The 19,103-nt window shown below is 37.5% G+C and overlaps 1 protein-coding gene across 1 annotated transcript; it reads right to left on the bottom strand.

The window, feature by feature from the left end:
- Window positions 1–416: 416 nt before the first annotated feature.
- Window positions 417–18,975, bottom strand: cul1b (cullin 1b). The gene is made up of 22 exons (XM_053487774.1): window positions 18,879–18,975; window positions 14,378–14,632; window positions 12,665–12,842; window positions 12,229–12,396; window positions 11,922–11,972; window positions 11,718–11,808; window positions 11,315–11,478; window positions 10,899–11,061; window positions 10,204–10,334; window positions 9,179–9,286; window positions 8,990–9,096; window positions 8,531–8,579; window positions 7,855–7,986; window positions 7,592–7,709; window positions 7,328–7,404; window positions 5,465–5,596; window positions 4,844–4,936; window positions 3,886–3,933; window positions 3,462–3,544; window positions 3,053–3,158; window positions 1,090–1,203; window positions 417–992 (listed from the first exon to the last, which is right to left on the bottom strand). The coding sequence occupies exons 2-22, from the start codon at window positions 14,509–14,511 to the stop codon at window positions 912–914; spliced, it is 2,328 nt and encodes a 775-aa protein (XP_053343749.1). The 5' UTR covers window positions 14,512–14,632; window positions 18,879–18,975; the 3' UTR covers window positions 417–911.
- Between the last annotated feature and the right edge of the window lie 128 nt (window positions 18,976–19,103).

Below are 19,103 nucleotides of genomic sequence, written 5' to 3'. Positions count from 1 at the left end.
ATTAGGCTAAGCTGCAGGTCTTTGGACTGTGGGAGGAAACCGGCATACCCGGAGGAAACCCACCAAGCACGAACACAGAGACGGGAATCAAGCCTGACTGGATATCGAACCCGGACACTGGTGGTGCAAGGCAACATACTATTGAGCCACTACAGTCACAATCCATTAGAAACCATTTGTGTGTTCTGAAAAACTATCAGGACATTGCAAACCATCGCTGAACCATTCCAACAATTAGGAACAATAAGGAAAATCAAAATAAACTGCATTTAACTTCAATCTATTATTCTGCATGGAGCTGACTTCATTCTTCTCCATCTGGTGAGAAAACACAAACCTTAGAGTGAAACACCTTCAGACACCAGCAAGCCTGAATGTGTCTCCCGATAAAGTTTCAATGACTAGAAATAAGCATCTTACTGAAAATTTAAAGTTTATTCATGACATTTATAAAACAAAGCACACTATACAAATGAGGGAGCGAATAAAGGCTGCTTACACAACTCTACAAGGGCCGGTTTAACAAATATATTCTTAAAGCGATCGCCAGAAATCACGGGTTCTCTCCTTCGTTGCGATAATAACCTTTTTTAGAAATCAGTCCAAGGTCATTTCTTGTATTATTAAATTAATTATCTATATATATATATTTTTTTCTTTTTAAATGAGAGGCAGAAACATGCAACCCTGCAGCCAGGTCAGGTGTCACTAAGGGCATGGCGGCTTATTTACAGATTCGAAACGGCGATGGAGATCCTGAGCGGCCGAGCCGAGACTTCAGGAGAACAGCAGTGTCAGACCCCTGCGTTTATTAAAGGGAGCTCCAGTGTCCGGTTCATGTGCGCATCCCTTGCGATGGAGGCCAAGAGGCTTCGGGAATGATGTTCGAGTCGGACTTTAGAAGGACGTGTTCAGGCCAGGTAGCTGTAGGTGTCCTTCTCGCCGTCGACGCGCTCCAGATATTCCTTTTCTATTAAAATATCGATGCATTTCTGCGAGACAGATGCACTTCACTTCAGTACACAAATCCACAGAAATATATATATATTTTTTGCAGGGGCTTTTAGAGATGATGAGTAAGTGTTTTACCTTGATGACAGGGACACGAGGCTTGAAGCGTGATGATAACTGGTTTAGTACTTCTGCAAGGAGCTGCTGGTGCTTCAGTACTTTCCTCATCTTCATGATTCGGACAATAGCAGCCTAAACACACACAGAAAGAGAGAGAGAAAGAGCAAGAGAGAGTCCATCAAGGAGGTGTATGAATGTATATTATGTATTCAGCCTATTCAACTTATAATTTCTGTACAAGTTGTTTACTGTAATCCTGGTGACGGCAGCAAAGTATAGTATAATATTTATTTCATCTAAGCAAACTTTCATCCTGAACTACTCGCATATTAACACGTGATCTTTCATCACTCACTCACTGTCTATACCGCTTTAACCTGCATTCATGGTCACGGTGGACCTGGAGCCTATCCCAGGAGACTTGAGGCACAAGGCGGGGTACACCTTGGACAGGTGTCAATCCATCGCAGTGCACAAACACATACACTCACACACTACGGGGAATTTGGGAACACCAATTAACCTAATCTGCAGGTCTTTGGAAGTTGGGAGGAAACCGGAGTACCCGGAGGAAACCCACCAAGCACATGCAAACTTCATGCACACAGAGGCAGGAATCGAGTCTGGCCGGGAATCGAACCCGGACCCTAGAGGTGCAAGTGCGAATCTATTCTATTTACAGTGCGGGAAGCTATTCTAATCTACCTATTGCTGTTGTTCCTGTGACCATTGACGAGTGGAACCCCTGATCCTTAAAAATCAACTGATAACCTGTCGGCAACTTACAGAAGAGACGCATCCGTCTGTAGAAACTGTACACACGGTCGTTCACGAACACCGCTTGCACATTACAGGGACTCAAATGGGAGTTATTTCCCCATACCCCTGTACAGTCCTGTCCTTGCTGCAAGCCATTTACAAATGTTTGAGCTTTTAAAGGAGTTCCTGGGAGGCCAGCTTTTCAGACATGAAGAAAACGTTTACCTCAAGGTTATCTAAGCACTAGTGAAACACTGGCATAAGTGCATTAGTGTAAAAGGGAATTATATAGAGTAATAAAAGTAGGTTTTACTCTCATAACTGTTGTTATTCTGCGCAATCAAAAATCCCATTTTGATTTGAACGCCACTTATAATTCTGATCAGCATTTTTTTTTTTTAAACTTCTTTTATTTACATATAGGTCTATTTTTACATTAGTCTGTGCTACTCTCTCTTTCTCGCCTCTGATCACCTCCCCATTCTTTCTTCCTGCATTCTTTTACTTTAAGTCTATTGTGTGCAGTTTTCCGGTGTCTCCGTGATGAATTTCTCGTTAGGTTAGGTCTACCTCTTTGGGGTTTTTTTCCCCTGCGGACTGCGCTGGCAATGACAGAATATGACATCAGCGCTGCGCATTCCTGCTTATTTCTTTCAGGAATGATTGTTTTTAAAAATGATGCATTTTAGATTAAAATATTGCTTTAAGCAGTTCTTGTGCATTTAAGGTTTGAAACAGACCGGAATATTTGAACCTAATATTTAATGTCCTACTGTGCTTGTTTTACCTGCCAGCTCCATTACTTCAACTTTCAGGATTAAATAAATAAAAAACTAGACTGTATTTTTATTCCATACTGTAAATAAAATTCTCTCTGTAGGTACAATTACAGAAGGTCATCCAGCCATGGGTGTTCCTTCTAATTGGCCCATCTGTTAATAAATACCAGTCCTATATACAAACACATAGCATTGTAGGAAATGATTGAAGGTGCAAAGACATGCTGAAGCCTCCCGCAGTCAGGAGAAATCGAGAGGCCTCACTTATTGAGCTCATGCAATCTGAAAAAATGGACAGCACTGTCCTCCGAGTGTGTTACGCTGCCTCTAATGATGCATGAACGCACTCCGCCTGATTATTCCTGACTGATTAGGAGTCCTTCAGTGATGTGTGGGACTTGGATAAGACATAAAATGTGTCGGCATGTATCATCTCTTCTCACCTGTATCAGGAGCTTCCTGTCTTCTTCAATGTTTTTGTGTGTTGTCTCCTGCTCTTGTTTCTGCTCTGTCTTCATTGGAACATTAATGTTGACCCGGAACTTCTTGCTGTAAACACAGAGAGAAGATCCGTTGCTTCTTCGGCCTTGATTTAAAAAAGGATTTTATCCACATGCGAGTAAGGTTAAAAGTCTTGCTCATTTCTTTATAATTTGCTTAGAAAGAAACGGACTTTCATGGGTTTTTTTTAAAGCTGTTTTAAAGAATAGTTCTACAGGCTTCCTGAAGGACTTTTTAAGCTCTAGTTTTTGGCATAATTACAGTCCAGTCGCTGTTCCTGACCAGTTTAGGATCAAAATAGGACTCTATATGTATTTAGCCATTATAAAGGTGATTAGGTAACACACATACTTTTTATAGCCCAGAAAAAGCTTAATGAGTGTGTCAGGTTTGAAGTCCATTTCATCGACGTTTGCATTCTCATCCTCCAAAACCTAGGAGAAGAAATACATTAAAATGGGACAAAGTTTAAAATGGGTTGCACAATGCAATGCAATACAATATTTTATGACTTTAAGCGGTCTTATCATGAACACTAGAAATGCCATTGCTTCTCCTGTGTTCCATTCCCTGCAGCTGCTAATTCAATTCTCACTCTTAAAAACCGTGTTTCTGTTTCATTTTGTTTATTTAATTAAACCAATTAGCCACTATAATAATCTTAAATGTAAATGTGGAAAGGTAAAACGCAGTTAAAAATATAAAGGTTCTTCCAATTTTTTTTATTAAAAAGGGTTAGTGTATTTATTCCAAAGAAGCGCTTACCACCACTTACCAACAACTTGGACTTTAACAGGATTTGCAAAACCTGAACCAAAATATCCTGTTAAAGAAATACAATGAACACAATAAATAAATAATAGACTGAATAATGTGACTAGATATTTCAGAGGTCTTAGTTAGATATTCAGTGTTTTATGTTAAATATTTAGTTTTCTTTATAATACAGTAATATTGTATACACATATCAAACTGGTGATTTAAATTATTTCTCAAATATACAGTACTGTGCAAGTCTTAGGCACCATGTTATATGCTGTACCAATTTTGTTATATATGTTTATCATGTCTGCATAATTATAGTTCAAAATCATTCAGTACTTCCATATATATTTAACTAAAAATTAATAAATAAATAACAACATTACAGGAGAATATACGCATGGCTGTAAAAAAAATATATAGTACAAGACAGACCGGTTTTTAGATGGAAACAAAAAACTAATGTACGCTACACACAGCACCTGCGCGCATAAACGGAAACACTTATCTGTCAGGATTAATTTTTACTTTAGAATTTGCACTTTAAAAGGTAAAGTTTTTTTTTTTACTTTATATTTTGTATTAATTATTTTTATGTATTTATTTTTTCGGGCTGTGGAACGCATAATTTGAGTTTCCATTATTTTTAATGGGAAAATTTGCTTTGGTTTACAGGTGTTTTGGAATAAAAGCCTGCTTCCGGAACAAATTATGTTCGTAAATCAAGGTTCCACTATATATGGAAATACTGAATGATTTTGTACTAATTGATTGGTACAGCATATAATATGGTGCCTAAGACTTTTGCACAGTACTGTATATATATTATATATATAATTCCTAAAAAATAAAAATACGTTTCTTCCCGGTCATTTTCCACTAAATTGTCTCAGCTTACGTTTATCATATTTTCTTCTGACATACATTTCATACTATTCATTAGGTACAGTGACTGTCGTTCTGCTACTCACTACTTTAATCTGTGTGCTGTCGGCCAGCTGTTGAACAGTGTAGCTGTTCTCGGTGTTAAACTGTAACAGGATGGCCATCTGGAAAGTAGATGCCTAAAAAAAAAAGAAGATTAATTAATTATTATATGAATAGACAGTGTGAGCAAATTAAAAGAATCCTGTAGTCTTAGAACTGGATTTAGAATCAATGTGTCAAAGTACGTTTTTTACTGTTGTATTATTATTGTGAATATCTTGTATATAGCCAAATGTATCTAAGACTACACTTCAAGATTATTCACGCCTCTTAGATCCCTCTCCCGTCGCCTGATTACAAAATCACCCAAGCGTTGTTTGGGTGACTGGGCAGTGATTGCATTTCAGTTTAGCATGAGTGCATTAAGAATTTATCTTCACTTCTAAGGCAAAGTCAGAATTACATAATAAAATAAATAAAAATAAAAACATTGTAGGAGTATGATATGTTGGACACTAATGCCATAATTCAAAGGTAATCCTGTCTGTGTATTGCATTTATTTATTAACAATTATTTACAAATTTAAATTAAGTTTACATACAAACAACTGCTTCCATATGATATAAAAGCTTTGACAATACCAAAAGACACAGCACTGACTAACCTGTAGTGTGTATCTGTTTTTAAAGCAGTTGGTGACTAGCTCGCCCTTGGATAAATGGTAGAGCCACGTCAGTTTGCGCCCGCTGTGTCTGCTGGCATAAAAAGCTGTGAATCTTTGGTAACTGCGCTCCAGCTGAGAAAAAAAACAAACAAACATGAGCAATCATTATGTTTTAAGACTTTAGATCTTTTTTTTTTATTTTTATTTTTTTATAAATTTGTTCATTGTTTGCATTCTCAGGAATAGGAACTTAAATTAAAAATGAAAATATAATAAAAAACTTTACAAAGAAAGAACAAACATGACAGGTACACTAGAAATTATTCATTATTCAATTTAATGCTTTTAAAAATTTAATTGATTAAAAACTTATAATAATAATAATAATAGAAATATAATAATATTCCTTTTTAGCTCACATGTCTTTTAACCTGAACACCACAAGAGGGCGCACTTGCAGCTAAAGTGGCATTGCAATAATGGACATTGTATTTTTAGTAGCCTCATTTTTGAAGGAAGCCAGAGAGATGCAAGCAGTATTTTCAACATTATTGTTTTGGTATTTTTAATTAATGTTTTGTTTGTTTAAAGTTGTTGGGCTTTATTAATGTACATCACATGCTAATTTGTTGGGATTGCGTACCAGAAGTGTATAAACACGAGGGGCGCTCAAGTCAAACTGGGACTTGTGATGAAATTTCTTGACACATATTAACACATAAAATCGATTCATGGTAACAAAAGACTTCAAGAAGAGTACAATGATAAGACTCTAAGCTGTACCAGAACAATCATTCACGATCACCACTTGCACATTACAGGAACTCGTCTGGAAGTTATTACATCCCCGTAGAGTCCTAGCTCCAAGCCACTTGCACATGTTTAAGCCATTAAAAGAATTCCTGTGAGATCAGCAATTCAGAACTGAAGCAGGCAGTCTGATCATGTCTCTGGAGAAGTCATTTCTACCTTGATGCTATCTATCCAAGCACTAGTGGCTGTCTCATTTTGTTAAACATTTATATTAAACGTCCAGCCTCCTTACACACAGTATGATGCAGATTAATCCCTGCTATCCGTTATCACCCAAATAAGGATGGGCTCCCTGTTGAGTCTGGTTCCTCTCAAGGTTTTTTCTTACTGCTCACGATGATTTTTACATATTTCCATACACTTATCAAACTCATTTCCATAATTTTTTGTTCCTGTAGAGCTTCTTTGCGACAATGACCATAGTTAAAAGCGCTATATAAATAAAACTAAATTGAATTGAATGCTGGGAAAAGTGCATTAGTACAGCAGGGGATTATAAAGAGAAATAAATGTGGATTTTACTCTTATATAACTGTGCTCTTACTCTGCACAATAAAAGTCCTAACTTGATCGACCCTCGTAAAACTAAGGCTGAGAAAAAATGTCTGTCTTATCATGAACCATTATATAAATTATATTATATAAATATGAATTTATATTAATAAAAAAAAAAATGGTAGCATGCAGGCATCAGGATCTGCACGCAGACGCAGCCTCTAGGTCTGATCAGTTTGATTTCTGCATATTGTCTCACACCTCATACTCATTTCCCTAATTTTCTGTTGATTCTGTATAGCTCTTTTAACAACGCGACAGTGAACGTTGTTAAAAGCGCTATATAAATAAAATTGAAATGAACTGAATTAACTTGTAACTTATTGCACTTGCACTTGAATTGCACTTTTGGGATAAATAAAGTGTTCAGAATTTGAATTCTTTCTGTTGGAATTCATATTCTCGTCACTTCCTTTAGTCTGTATTCATTCATGTAACAAGCAAACTAGCTGGCAATAAGCATTATACTAGCAAACTACTTTTAGTGCGTCTTACCTCTGAAGGCAAGGCAAATGTACATGACTGCTGGAAAGGCCAGGATCCTGAGCTGAGAACCTGAATGCTAAAATCCACTGAGGGAGAAAGAGAGAGAGAGAGAGAGAGAGAGAGAGAGAGAGAAAGACACAAACAAACAAACAAATAAAGGACCAGGGTGATTTTAAGATCATCAGTCTTAAATAAATACAAAAGGAAATCTGTTCCTACACAAATCTGGCAGGGTGGAAAAGTAGCACAAGTGCCAGGAGGAAGTGCACTTACAGTCCAAAGGCTCAGAGTTGGAGAGGTGCTTTTTAAACTGCTCGTTCAGGTCCTTGCTGACACCGATGTCCTGGAACATGCGCTGCAGTTTGGAGGTGTACTCAAAACCACAGGCTTGCTGCAGAGAAATGATTATCTCAGATCATCATCAACTGCGCTGGTTTCATACATATAAATTGCATTTTCATACATATACATGAAAGCAAATGTTAATTTTTATCCGATTAAAACCAGATAACGATTCATATCGCCATAATACAAACCTTTAGTTTGGAGATCATACTGGCCTCGGCATCATCACTGGCACTGTTCTGGTGAACCAGTCTCTTAGCCAGCATCTTGGCATAGAATTTCTGGAAAACATCCTTATCTTCGATGTATTTGAAAACCACCATCTGTAATTTTAAATGTTTTTTTTAACACCATGATAATCATTAGGACTGTTCTACAAGTAGGGGTGTGCGAGGTGTCAAAAGTATTATACCACAAGGTAATTTCATGGTACACTATATTTTTCATAACATACAGTTCATGGACCAACAATAAAGGAGACCGTTGACAAGCCAATTAGATCCCCCCCCCCCCAAATGTGACTTCATATAAGAAAAAAAGTGTTAAACGGCTCCCAGGCGTAGGTTAAACCTAACACTTTGGGGGAGCTCTGAAAACTGTGTTAAGGATCTACATTAAAGATAATTTATTAAATATCAAAAATACATTTGTTTTATTTTATTATTTAAAATTATAATCATTTTTACTTATAAAACAAACAAGGAAAAATAGGAAAAATCTTTTTGTAGTTGTATTTTATAACTTTAAAAGTTTTACAGACAAATTTTAGCATTAAACCAGGCAATTTCTATTTTAAACATACTTCCAACAAGAAAACTCGAAGACTCGTTTTTCAAACATTCATGTTTTAGCGCATGTGAGACTCACCACTTGGTTGAGTGTGTCTTCCAGCTCTGCTTCCTCAGGGTTCTTTGAGCTAAATATCAAAACAACAGTAACTTTTACAACACAAATTTATTCTTTAACAGAAATATATTCTATTCATAGAAGCATATTTATACTAAAGACCATAAGAAATGTTTGGTAACACCTGGGTAAAAGGGAAAGGTGTAAGCGTAAGAAAGAAAAACAGAATTAGTTCCCAGGATTTAAAACTGAAAACTGAGAGTGCTAAATGGACTGTTTTATATAAAGGCAGGACAGATGTTATAATGCAGAGGTACCTAAAATGTTTACAACTAACTGTGAATTCAATTTCAGTACAGATTAATAACGGAAATACAATCTGTCTGTTCAAACCCTTAGGCTCATTATTCAACAGAGTGCAATAATGTTTGGGCTACTGGCACATTAATTACAGTCCTGATGTTACAGGTAAGTGTTCACCTCTTCTTCAGTAAGGAGTCGCAGTATCTGGCCAGCAGTTCTGGAGATTTGCTGGAGGACTGAGCCATTTTCGTGATGGCGTTATTGTTGATGAATCTCCCACAGGCCTGCAGAAAGGAACGCCTTTTGACTTTTCGAACCCCATAAAGAAGAGGTAAAACAGGACAATACTGTATACAGAATACCAACCTTATCAAGAGCAGCCACAAACCCTGCGTCGTTATTAAATGCCGACATCACCAACGCGTTGTACTTCTTGTGCACATCCAATATTGTTTGCACATACATTTTAGGATCCTGCAATAAAACAAAGCATTTATGTAAAGCAATAATGGAAACAAAAGGCAGGATGTTAGTGTTGCTGTGAGGAGGCAGTGATTAACTCCGGCATTTCATGGAGATGTGATTTACAGTGTAATTTACACAAGCACACACACACTCCCACTTCAATCTGTTCCACATGTTGTAGCATTACAACCTAGAACTGAAGTTTTGTTTTAGTTAACGGCATCTTTAATCTCTAACGTTAGGATTACGCCCTCCTCTGGATCTCCTGGCTCTGATGGATTCTTTCTATTTTAGACAGAAAGATGGGATTAATGGCGCTCTGTGAGATGGTCAGAGCTCGAGGTATTTTTTATTAAAATAACCAAACCCTGATTTATATTTTTCCTGAACGACTACCTGACATGTTTTGACAATGCATTAGCTATTGATGCTTTTGTATAAGTATGGTCTTGAACTGTGGTCCAACTGGTTGCACCAGAATTAATTTAGCAGGTTGTGCAATCACAACAAAATCTTTAATTTGTATATGATTTTTCTAATCTGTATTGCTTTCTCACTCCCCACCTCATAGTTATGGTTTTTGGTTACAATTTTGTAACACGACACAATATGGGCAAATACTTACAGTATGCAATCTATTGCAATTCTTCTCCATCCATATAAACAGTAACTCTTTCACAGTACAGATGCTGGTGATCCACAACAACTACTTAGCTATTCTCAGTCTTTTTAATCAGAAATCGATCTACCTTAAGGCCACTGACTTTGATGTAAAATTGCGTCAAATCTGTGATCAAACATTAAGCAACCTATCTTGTTTCAAAGCAATATGTGATTGACCTTTTTTTTTTTTTTTAAATGCTGCCAGATAGCCCATGCCTTATTCAACAGTGTCATGCAGAAATTTTGGCTTTATGCTGTCTTACATTAAGAGCTGAGTCCCCGCACTTCTCAATGGCTGCCAGGCCTTGGTTGTGAATGTGCATCTCCAAGAGTTTCTTCAGCTCCCCTAAACCGTCCGTGATGCGCGAGACGAGGTTGTACATTCGGCCCAAATCTGCAGTTCAGGGGATAAAATAATTCATTAAAAAAGTTTCATCCCTGGTGATGCGTCGCCAGGCCTTTACTGCACATCTAAAACTCCTGTTTGTTCCTTGAGCATTTTGCGTTCAGCAAACGCAAGAAAAAGTCTTGGCCATTGCACAACATTTTAAAAAACAAATAGAATATTTTTGGAAGTACTTGCTATGCACCATAAGCACCTGCCAGCGTGTTTTGAAGCATGTGGTTACAATGGAATCAGTTCTGTTGGCAGCCGTACATGCCTACAAAGTGAGATAAGGCTTTTCTTAAGGCTCTTTACCACATTCTTCTCTACTGATCATTTAGGTCCATTTTAGTCATTGTCTCATCTGTCTACAGGATTTCGCTCCAGAAACATGCTGTCACTTTAAGATGTTTTTGGCAAACTGGTTTTCTTGTTTTGTAGACTTTCTCTAATGCATATAGGATCAGGTTTAAAAAATAGTAATTATAATAATAAACTACATATCTATGTATCTGTATTTAGACTCTTCTTAATGTGTAAAAAGAGTTTAATTAAATTTAAGAGACTATGCACCTTCGTTTTTGTCAGCGTCCAGAAGGTTTTGGAACTCTGTGTGGAAAATCTCCAGGTGTTTCTCTATGAGAACTTGTTCACACTTGCGAGCCAGCTCGTCTTGTGTGCTCTCATGAAGGTAGACCTGAACCCGCCGCTGCTCCTCCAAGAGCCGTGCTTCTGCCTGTATACACACAATTTTATTTAATTTTTTTATGAAATCCAGCTTGAGTGCTGTTTGGTGACGATGTTACGCTCACACACATTTGGAATACTGGTTTTATTCATGGGTTTAACATGGACTACAATGTCTGAATAGTGATCGAGTGCTTTACTATTGTTGTATTAGTCTAATGACTTACTAATTACTTTAAGAGTGAACGTGAACACATTTTTACTGAAAGCCTTAAATTCTAGTAGGGTTGCTGATAACGCACCTTTTTCATGTATTCAGTTACAGGGTTTTGTTGGAGGAACTCTGTGCTTTCCCTTGTGTAGAAGCGCTCCGTGTCAGCCAAGAACTGGCTCTCGAAGTACTCCTTATATACAGATAATGTGGGTCCTTTAGCAAAGGCATCGTCCTCATTCAGTCCCAGTTCAACTGTGAGAGACAAAGATGTGTAATGCATTATATCGCATTTTATGTAAACACTCAATGTAGTGATGGATGGTGATAATCTGAGGTTGCAACTATATCTGATCGTTTTAACGAAGGATTTTATAATCTGAAGCGGTTTACTTAAAATAAAAAAAAATACTGTGCAGAACGCATATTACACTTTTATGCATATGCATAAACTACATTCCTTCATAAAATAAATCACTCAAGCTGAAACCCACCATAGGACTGTACAACTCCACTGATCAGCCTGGTGTTAATAGTCTCGCCGTTTCTCTCTCTCTCGATGAGCTTCAATACAGCGTTCGTCACCTTGCGAGAAGAGAAATGATGGGAAAAAACAGCACAAACACAAACTGCACTTTAGACATAGCAATATATAAGAACCGACAATGCTTTAAAATTGGTCTACAAAGACAGCCAACCTGTTTATTTAGAGGTCTGAATAAACACTCCCTCCACGTCACCAAGGCAAGCTGGAAAAGGCAATTTAATGAGAAAATCAGACATGTCCATGAGAACGATCTTCGAGATATTTAAATAACTGCATGATTCCCAACTAGAAAGAATGTTCCCACCCACAAACAAGCGACATATCAATCATAAATATAAAAAAAGTGTTTAGTAAAAGAGGAAACAAAAAGCTGCGTAATGTGACTACTTGGGCATGACCTGTGCAGTTCCTGATCCTAAACACAGGACAAGCCAGTTAATGCTGTAGTAGATACTTACTGAATAAATTTCATAAATTCCTTTCCGCCCCTCGTCACACTCCCGGCGTACCCAGTGTCTGTTGAGGTAGGCGCAAATCCCATTTAACACTTTACTGGAGAAGCGGTAGTCCTCCCACTGCTGTGTGTAAAACTTGAGAACGCCCTCATCCATCAGATCTTCCCCATCCTGCCACACACACACACACACCGAGAAAATAAACAAGAACATGTGGAAAAGCCACTGAACATGTAAATTATTTGGCAAAAAATGTTATTATGTTCATAAATTTACAAACCTTTTTTTCCCCATTATTTTATTTAGGAAAAATCGCTAAACTTTTTAAAAAATGTTTACAAATTGTAACAAAATCTATATCGCATAGGGATATTTATAAAATTGTGAACATTAATTAACGTCTGTGGCTTGATCCATAGAATCAGGACTAGCATTTTACCTTGAGAAGATTTGTTAAATAGCTCTTGAGAAACTCCTTCAGTCTTTTGTAAAGCTCAAGCCCAACAAACTGTGCTCCGCCTGGAGTGGGAGACTTCTTGGAGGGTTTGCTGGGGGGAATGCCTGCACCCCTGGCCTGGTTTGACTGATGGACACTGGTACAGTAATTGTAAACATGTCTGGCGACTGCGTTAAGGAGGTCAAAGAGTAGGCGGCTAGAAACCTCATAAAGTAACATCTGGACTAAAGCTTTCTATGCTACAGTATGACTTCCTAATTTGTTCACATGTTCAACAAGTGAATACGTTACAATAGAATAGTATCTAATACAATGTGGTTTAGTGTTGTGCTTTGAAGTGTGGGAGGATATAGAGAGGAGTGGAAGTCATTCCTTCTTCAATGGTTTATGCCACCTACCCATTCTGAACCAAGCCCTTTTATTGTCTGTGAATATGATATCTAAATGTGTAATCTGATATCAAAACCAGAACATGAAGTAGTGTAGATGGTTACATATGGTGGCATTTTGACCAGCTGAAAATTTATGAATTTATAAAACACCATGAAACCACACATGCATGACTCCAGATAATAAGAATAAAACGTCGCCTAAGCGCTTAATGCTTTTATTTAGTGACTAGCTTTTATCCAGACAGCCGCCAATGACGATCATCCCCCTAAAAATGATAAATTAATAAAAAAAATACAAGCGATGAGGTTTAATCCTTTAATGGACTCCTCCCGCTCATGCATCTGTCTGCCTGGTACGAGAGCACACAAGCATGCGATAGTACAGCAGGGCTTCGTTAAATAAGAAGAGCGCTTAAAATCATATAACATTTTATTAATCCATTCAATTGTCATTAAACGCAGCACCGCTGAGCCGTCATCATGTTTGTTCTTGTGCTCTCGTGCGCCATCCATAGTAAATGTCCCTCAATTTAAGATTTTAATTTTCGAAACTCATCCAGTACAGTACCTTGCTAATTAACACGTGCGAGGTACGGTAGCTGGAACTTTTTCCCATCCAGATCGGAAGTCATAGATACAGAGCGGACCAGTTCTCAGGTACAGACATCATTATCAGATAATACATATCTTTGTCTGTCTGTGGTGCGGTCACATTTTAAATCAACCTGCACTAGAGGTTCTTTGGAACAGGACAGGGACCCACCTTTTTTTAAGATGGCTTGCTTGGTGCACATCAAAATTTGGAAGTCTGCGTTCACATTTGTTCAAAACCAATTTGTTTTTAATCCAATCAACCATTTCACATGTAAAAACACTCTTAATCGCAAACCCTCTGAAACTTATGAACCTGCTGCTACAGAGACTGAGGAGTTAATTTGTTGAAGTGATTATGGCATTCCTGGTATGTGTTTGGGTTTTAACTGAAATCCAAGGCTCGAAATGAATTAACTCCAAGTCTGGAGATATACATGTTTAAAATGGAATATACATCTAAAGTCAAATAAGGCATAAAGGTTAAATGAATTAAAATGTCTGAGGGTGTGCCCCAGATACTGTCAATTTGAGGAATTGAGTTCCTTAAATTCACACAATGCCAACAGTATTCAGAGGCACACCCTGACAGTGACGAGTTATCAACTTATGCATTATCAACTGCATCACAGTGTATAATTTGGTATGTGTAAGATAATGACAATTCATGACACAAAGAGTATTCCTTTCATTGAAACTCCGCGTAGGATACGTGTAGAGCTCCATGTAGCGCGACTTGGCCATGCTCTGTCGCGTATACACCTGTTGAATCCCCGCCCGCAGGTCATCCCAGATCTGGTCCAGCCCAATCTGTTTCAGCCCGTGTGGATTCCTGTTGGACGACATTGTCTCGTCACTGGCCTGCTTATCTTTGCTCCTTCCACACAGAATATGTCAGAGTTTCACAAACGCTCCATCGTGGGCATCTCAGATTCGCATCCCAAGTTTAACAGCTTCGCCAAGTGACCTTCAGAGAAAGAAACAGACAAAGGTTAAAACCCCATCTATTGCTTTATAATAAATGTATGGGTACTTACGCTAATAAAAAATAAACAGCCATGATACTTTGGCCAATAAGTATTAGAAATATATCCACCAGCACTATTTTACAGGCTTTAACATTACTTAATCGCTGTTCCACTGGTACATGAGTTCTACGTCTCGGCAAATTTACTCCATTTATTATTTTGGCATATTGCTACATCTGTCTGAAAATACATCCACATATACAATTTCAGCAATGTCACTGTCGCCATGCGTCCTTTGACACAGCATGAACCTCCACGTTTAGTCTTCCGGGTAAATAAGAGCTGCTGATGCGCAATGATGGTGATGAGAAAAGCCTTAGACTATTAATAGCTTCATCTAGACGTCTCATGTTTACAGACAGCTGACAGATGTTGCAATGAATTCACATGTTAGTCATCACACTAAAACGTTTATACAGAAAAAAAGGGAACTAGAAACACAACGGCTTTAATACACATACAGTACCTTAAATGTTTTACAGTACCAGGGCCGTAAAAAAAGTGGCACTGACAAGACCAGGAGTACCTAAGACTGAATGGTAATGTGATCAAGGACAAGTCAGGATCAAGTCCAAATGAATCATTAATCATTGTTTTTGAGGATATTTTAATTTCATATATTCCAGACCACATTATAGTTTCTTAAACCAATTTGTACAATCATAACTGTTTTACCCCAAACAACTACAAGCTCTTCATGGAGACTAAAAGAATATTTAGTGAGGCCAATGTCCGAGATCATGTGTATGGTTAACGTGGCACTGTGTCCAAGACAAGCCCATATTTAAATTTCCTCATTCTACACAGGATACTGAGGGCACTATAACAATTTCCTCTTGTAAACTGTCCTATCGTTGCTATTTTTTCTGCCAGCAAGTTTGTTATTATTTGCAAATCATTCGTTTTCCACATATACACACACACTCATTTATTTTCAGTACCTGTTTTATTATATTAAAGGATCACATTAGGTTCAGAAGCTCTTCCAAAAACATACACTCTGAATAAGATGACATTTCATAGCGGCATACTATGGACAAAAACACAGTCACACCTAAGGGTAATTTATCTTAACCAATTAACATATATGAATGTTTGTGTGAGGCGGGAGAAAAATCGAGAACCTGGAGTAAACATATATAAACTTCTTAGGATCAACCATGGGAGCCGGGAACTATAAGAAATCATTTATAATGATAAAAGTTACTTATTGAAATATTTATGTATCGTATGAGATTTCCACATTTTTAACACCATTTGCTATTTTGTGTACTATGAATATACACTATTTTTCAATAACAGCAAAATTTATCATTTAACACAGCACTTTTTTTAAAAGCAATTATTTTATTTTTAATTTAATGCCATAAATTTTTTATAGTTAATGTTATCACACTTGTCATACCAGCTATCAACAGCCTTTCTTTTTCCCCTCTCTTGAAGTTGACAAGTTAAATGTTTTCATCTTCTTACAGAGAAAATTATACCTCAAAACTGTCCTATTGTGAAAACTATATTCTAACACATGAACTTCCTCCTTAAATGTTAAGTGAACTTTTTCTTTAACTAAGTTTATTATTAGTGTTGATGCTAACAGCGTTTAACATCCCTGTAAATGAGGGTTACTGTAGAAAATTGCATTCATATGAACTGTTATTTATTTTCAGAAAATAACAGTTACCACCTCTGTCCAAGCTGCTGTTATCGAAAATTAATAGCTAATTAACAGCTTCTGCCTAACTTGAATTGAGAATTCAACAACACTGTGGTATAATATAAATTATACAACAGATAATTCTGACAGAGTAATTTAATTGGATGACATCAAGTGGTAATAATAGACCGTAACACAACTAAGATGTTTAATCATCACTTCATGTCTCAAGTGTTCTAATAACCGTAAAATATACAAAATCTTGGTGTAATCTCGCAACATTGGTGAAAGTAGTTCTTTACAGCCTGCCATACAGAAGGGGGAGCAACTAGAAACTTTAGAAAAAGATCTAATAATGTTGTCATCTTAAAAAAAAAAAAAAAAAACACTTTGACTCCTTAATAATTGCTTTAAATGTCTAAAAATTTAATTTGCACCTACAAGCTCATAACACAAGAAAGTGTTTTCAATCACTGTCCAACCCTGTTCAAGGGCCATAACTGGTGTGAGTGACAAAGGATTGTACACACTAGCGCTAACTTTCTATTTAAAGCTATCTGCGATTCAACCCCAGGATCAGGATCCAGTTAATGATAATATAAGGAAACAAATCATAATCTGTTAATAATAAACGGTGTCTGTGGAATTGTATTTGAGGTGGGACCAAAAAGTTTCTAAACTAGTTTTTTAACACACCAACAGATGGCAGAACAAGGCTTGCTTGGACAGTCGCAGAACGCCAACCTAAACAACAAACTAAAGAACGAATGTGAAATTCATTGTGAAGCTGGGCAAATCTGCCACAGAGACGTTTGATATGATTCAGCAAGCTTTTACGGCGAATGAGTCAATCAAGGTGTTTTACGTAGCATGCACGCTGCAAGAGTGGAAGAAATCACTGGAAGACAACGAGAAATCAGGAAGACCTTTAACAAGCTCAACCCCTGACAAATTTGGCAATCTCATGTGATTTGAACATGCATTGTGTTGCATGTTCCAAGGTTCTCCCCCATAACTCAGGAGCGGAAGGAACATCGCATCAAAGTCTGCCAAGAACTCTGTCAGCATGCTGTGGAAGATCCATCCTTCATGTCGAAGATCATTATCAGTGACAAAACTTGGGTATATGTGTACAATGCTGAGACGAACCAATAGTCTTCATGGTGAAAGAGCCCGTCACCTCAACGGCCGAAAAAGGCGAGGCAGGTCCGCAGCTCGATTAAGTGCATGCTCATTGCAGTATTGTGACTTGAAAATTCGTCCACAGGGGATAGAGTGTCAAAAGCGATTTCTACTGCCAGGTTTTAAGGCGTCTGAGGGAAGACATACAGCGAAAGTGACCGGATGTGGGGGGCGAGCTAATCTTGAAACTTTTTGATATTAACGCAATATCACACTGATCCTTTTTTTTTTTTTTAACTGCCGCAAATTTTGCTTTATCTCCTTCAGATAGTTTCTCACAATTTCTCAGCCTCTGTAAAGTGTCTGGTGGAAAAGTGCTATAAGTGTCCCGAATGTACCTACAGCAACAACTTCTGACAAGCCAAGTATAGCAGTATAGTAGAGCCACCATTCAGCCTGTATGCTTTACACAGACAACAAAGCTTTACTGTCATAATAGCCTTAGTAAACTACAACCCACCTCAATAAAAAAAGGAATAGGAATTAGGTTAGGAATTCATTAAGTTAATTTCAAAATTGGCCACAATATAAATATCATGTGACAAGAGTTACGCTGTACATTTTTACGTTCGTTATTTTCTTCATGAAACGCTCAACATCAGCTAAACATTTCTATCACATTTAGCCTTGTAGCTTACTTTTTTTTTTCACTCGTCTTCCGGGAAATCCCGTTTGCTTCCCTGTGATTGGCTGTTAGTTCTGACTCAGAAGTCGTGCTCCAATTGGACACTGTCACTGCGGTGATGAAGTTGCTGCACAAGCCAATCTTATTACAGGAGGCGGGATTTTTTTTTTTTTTAGGAAAATATGACGAAAATATCGCAGCTCGCATTTAGCTTCATTATAAGGTCATGTGTTTGACAATTAGGGCTATATTTATTGGTAAGTCGGTACGATCTGCTTAAAAAAAAACCTTGTCTCACTTTCCTAAATTATGAGCTAGCCAAAAACCTAGCTTGCTAACTGGCTAACTATCAAATTACATTCTCTTGAACAGCGAACCTCTTATCAGAACACAGCTACAAATATTAATAACACCTAAAGTACAATGACATTGGTGACAGGTTTTTTTTTTAGAAGCAACGTGTTAAATATTAATAATTATAATGATAGTAATAATACAATATCTGTGCATAGTACTAGACACAAGTAGGTCAGTTGAAACAGCTAGGCTAACTAATACGTAGTTAGTGATTATGTCGCTAAAGACGGCCTCGTATTCGATGCGTCACCGCAAAGCTCGACTACCGAACACGCGACGTGTTTCAGACGTGATTACCTGTAGAAACATAATGATCGAGGTTTTGCACTGACACTTTAACAGACCATTTAAATATGATAACACTTACCATAGTCCAAGCAGCTCAGTTAGCTCCACTTAGCTCCTCTGCCGCCCTTTAGCTTGTGAGGCAGCCAGCTCAACTCAGAAACACACACACACACTCCCCTAGTGTTCATATCCTTACACCTGGAAATCTTACAATCACACGTTAGTGTTTTAGAGTTTAACAGGAACTTTTTGGTCTATGCTTGAGAGTTTGTGGGTTTGCATCTTTTTTGTAGCCATAGTCAAA

This window comes from Clarias gariepinus, chromosome 26 (genome assembly GCF_024256425.1).
Source record: "Clarias gariepinus isolate MV-2021 ecotype Netherlands chromosome 26, CGAR_prim_01v2, whole genome shotgun sequence".
In the NCBI taxonomy this organism is placed as follows: Eukaryota; Metazoa; Chordata; class Actinopteri; order Siluriformes; family Clariidae; genus Clarias; species Clarias gariepinus.
The sequence above is the reverse complement of the archived record's forward strand: the minus strand, read 5'-3'. Positions and strand labels throughout refer to the sequence as shown.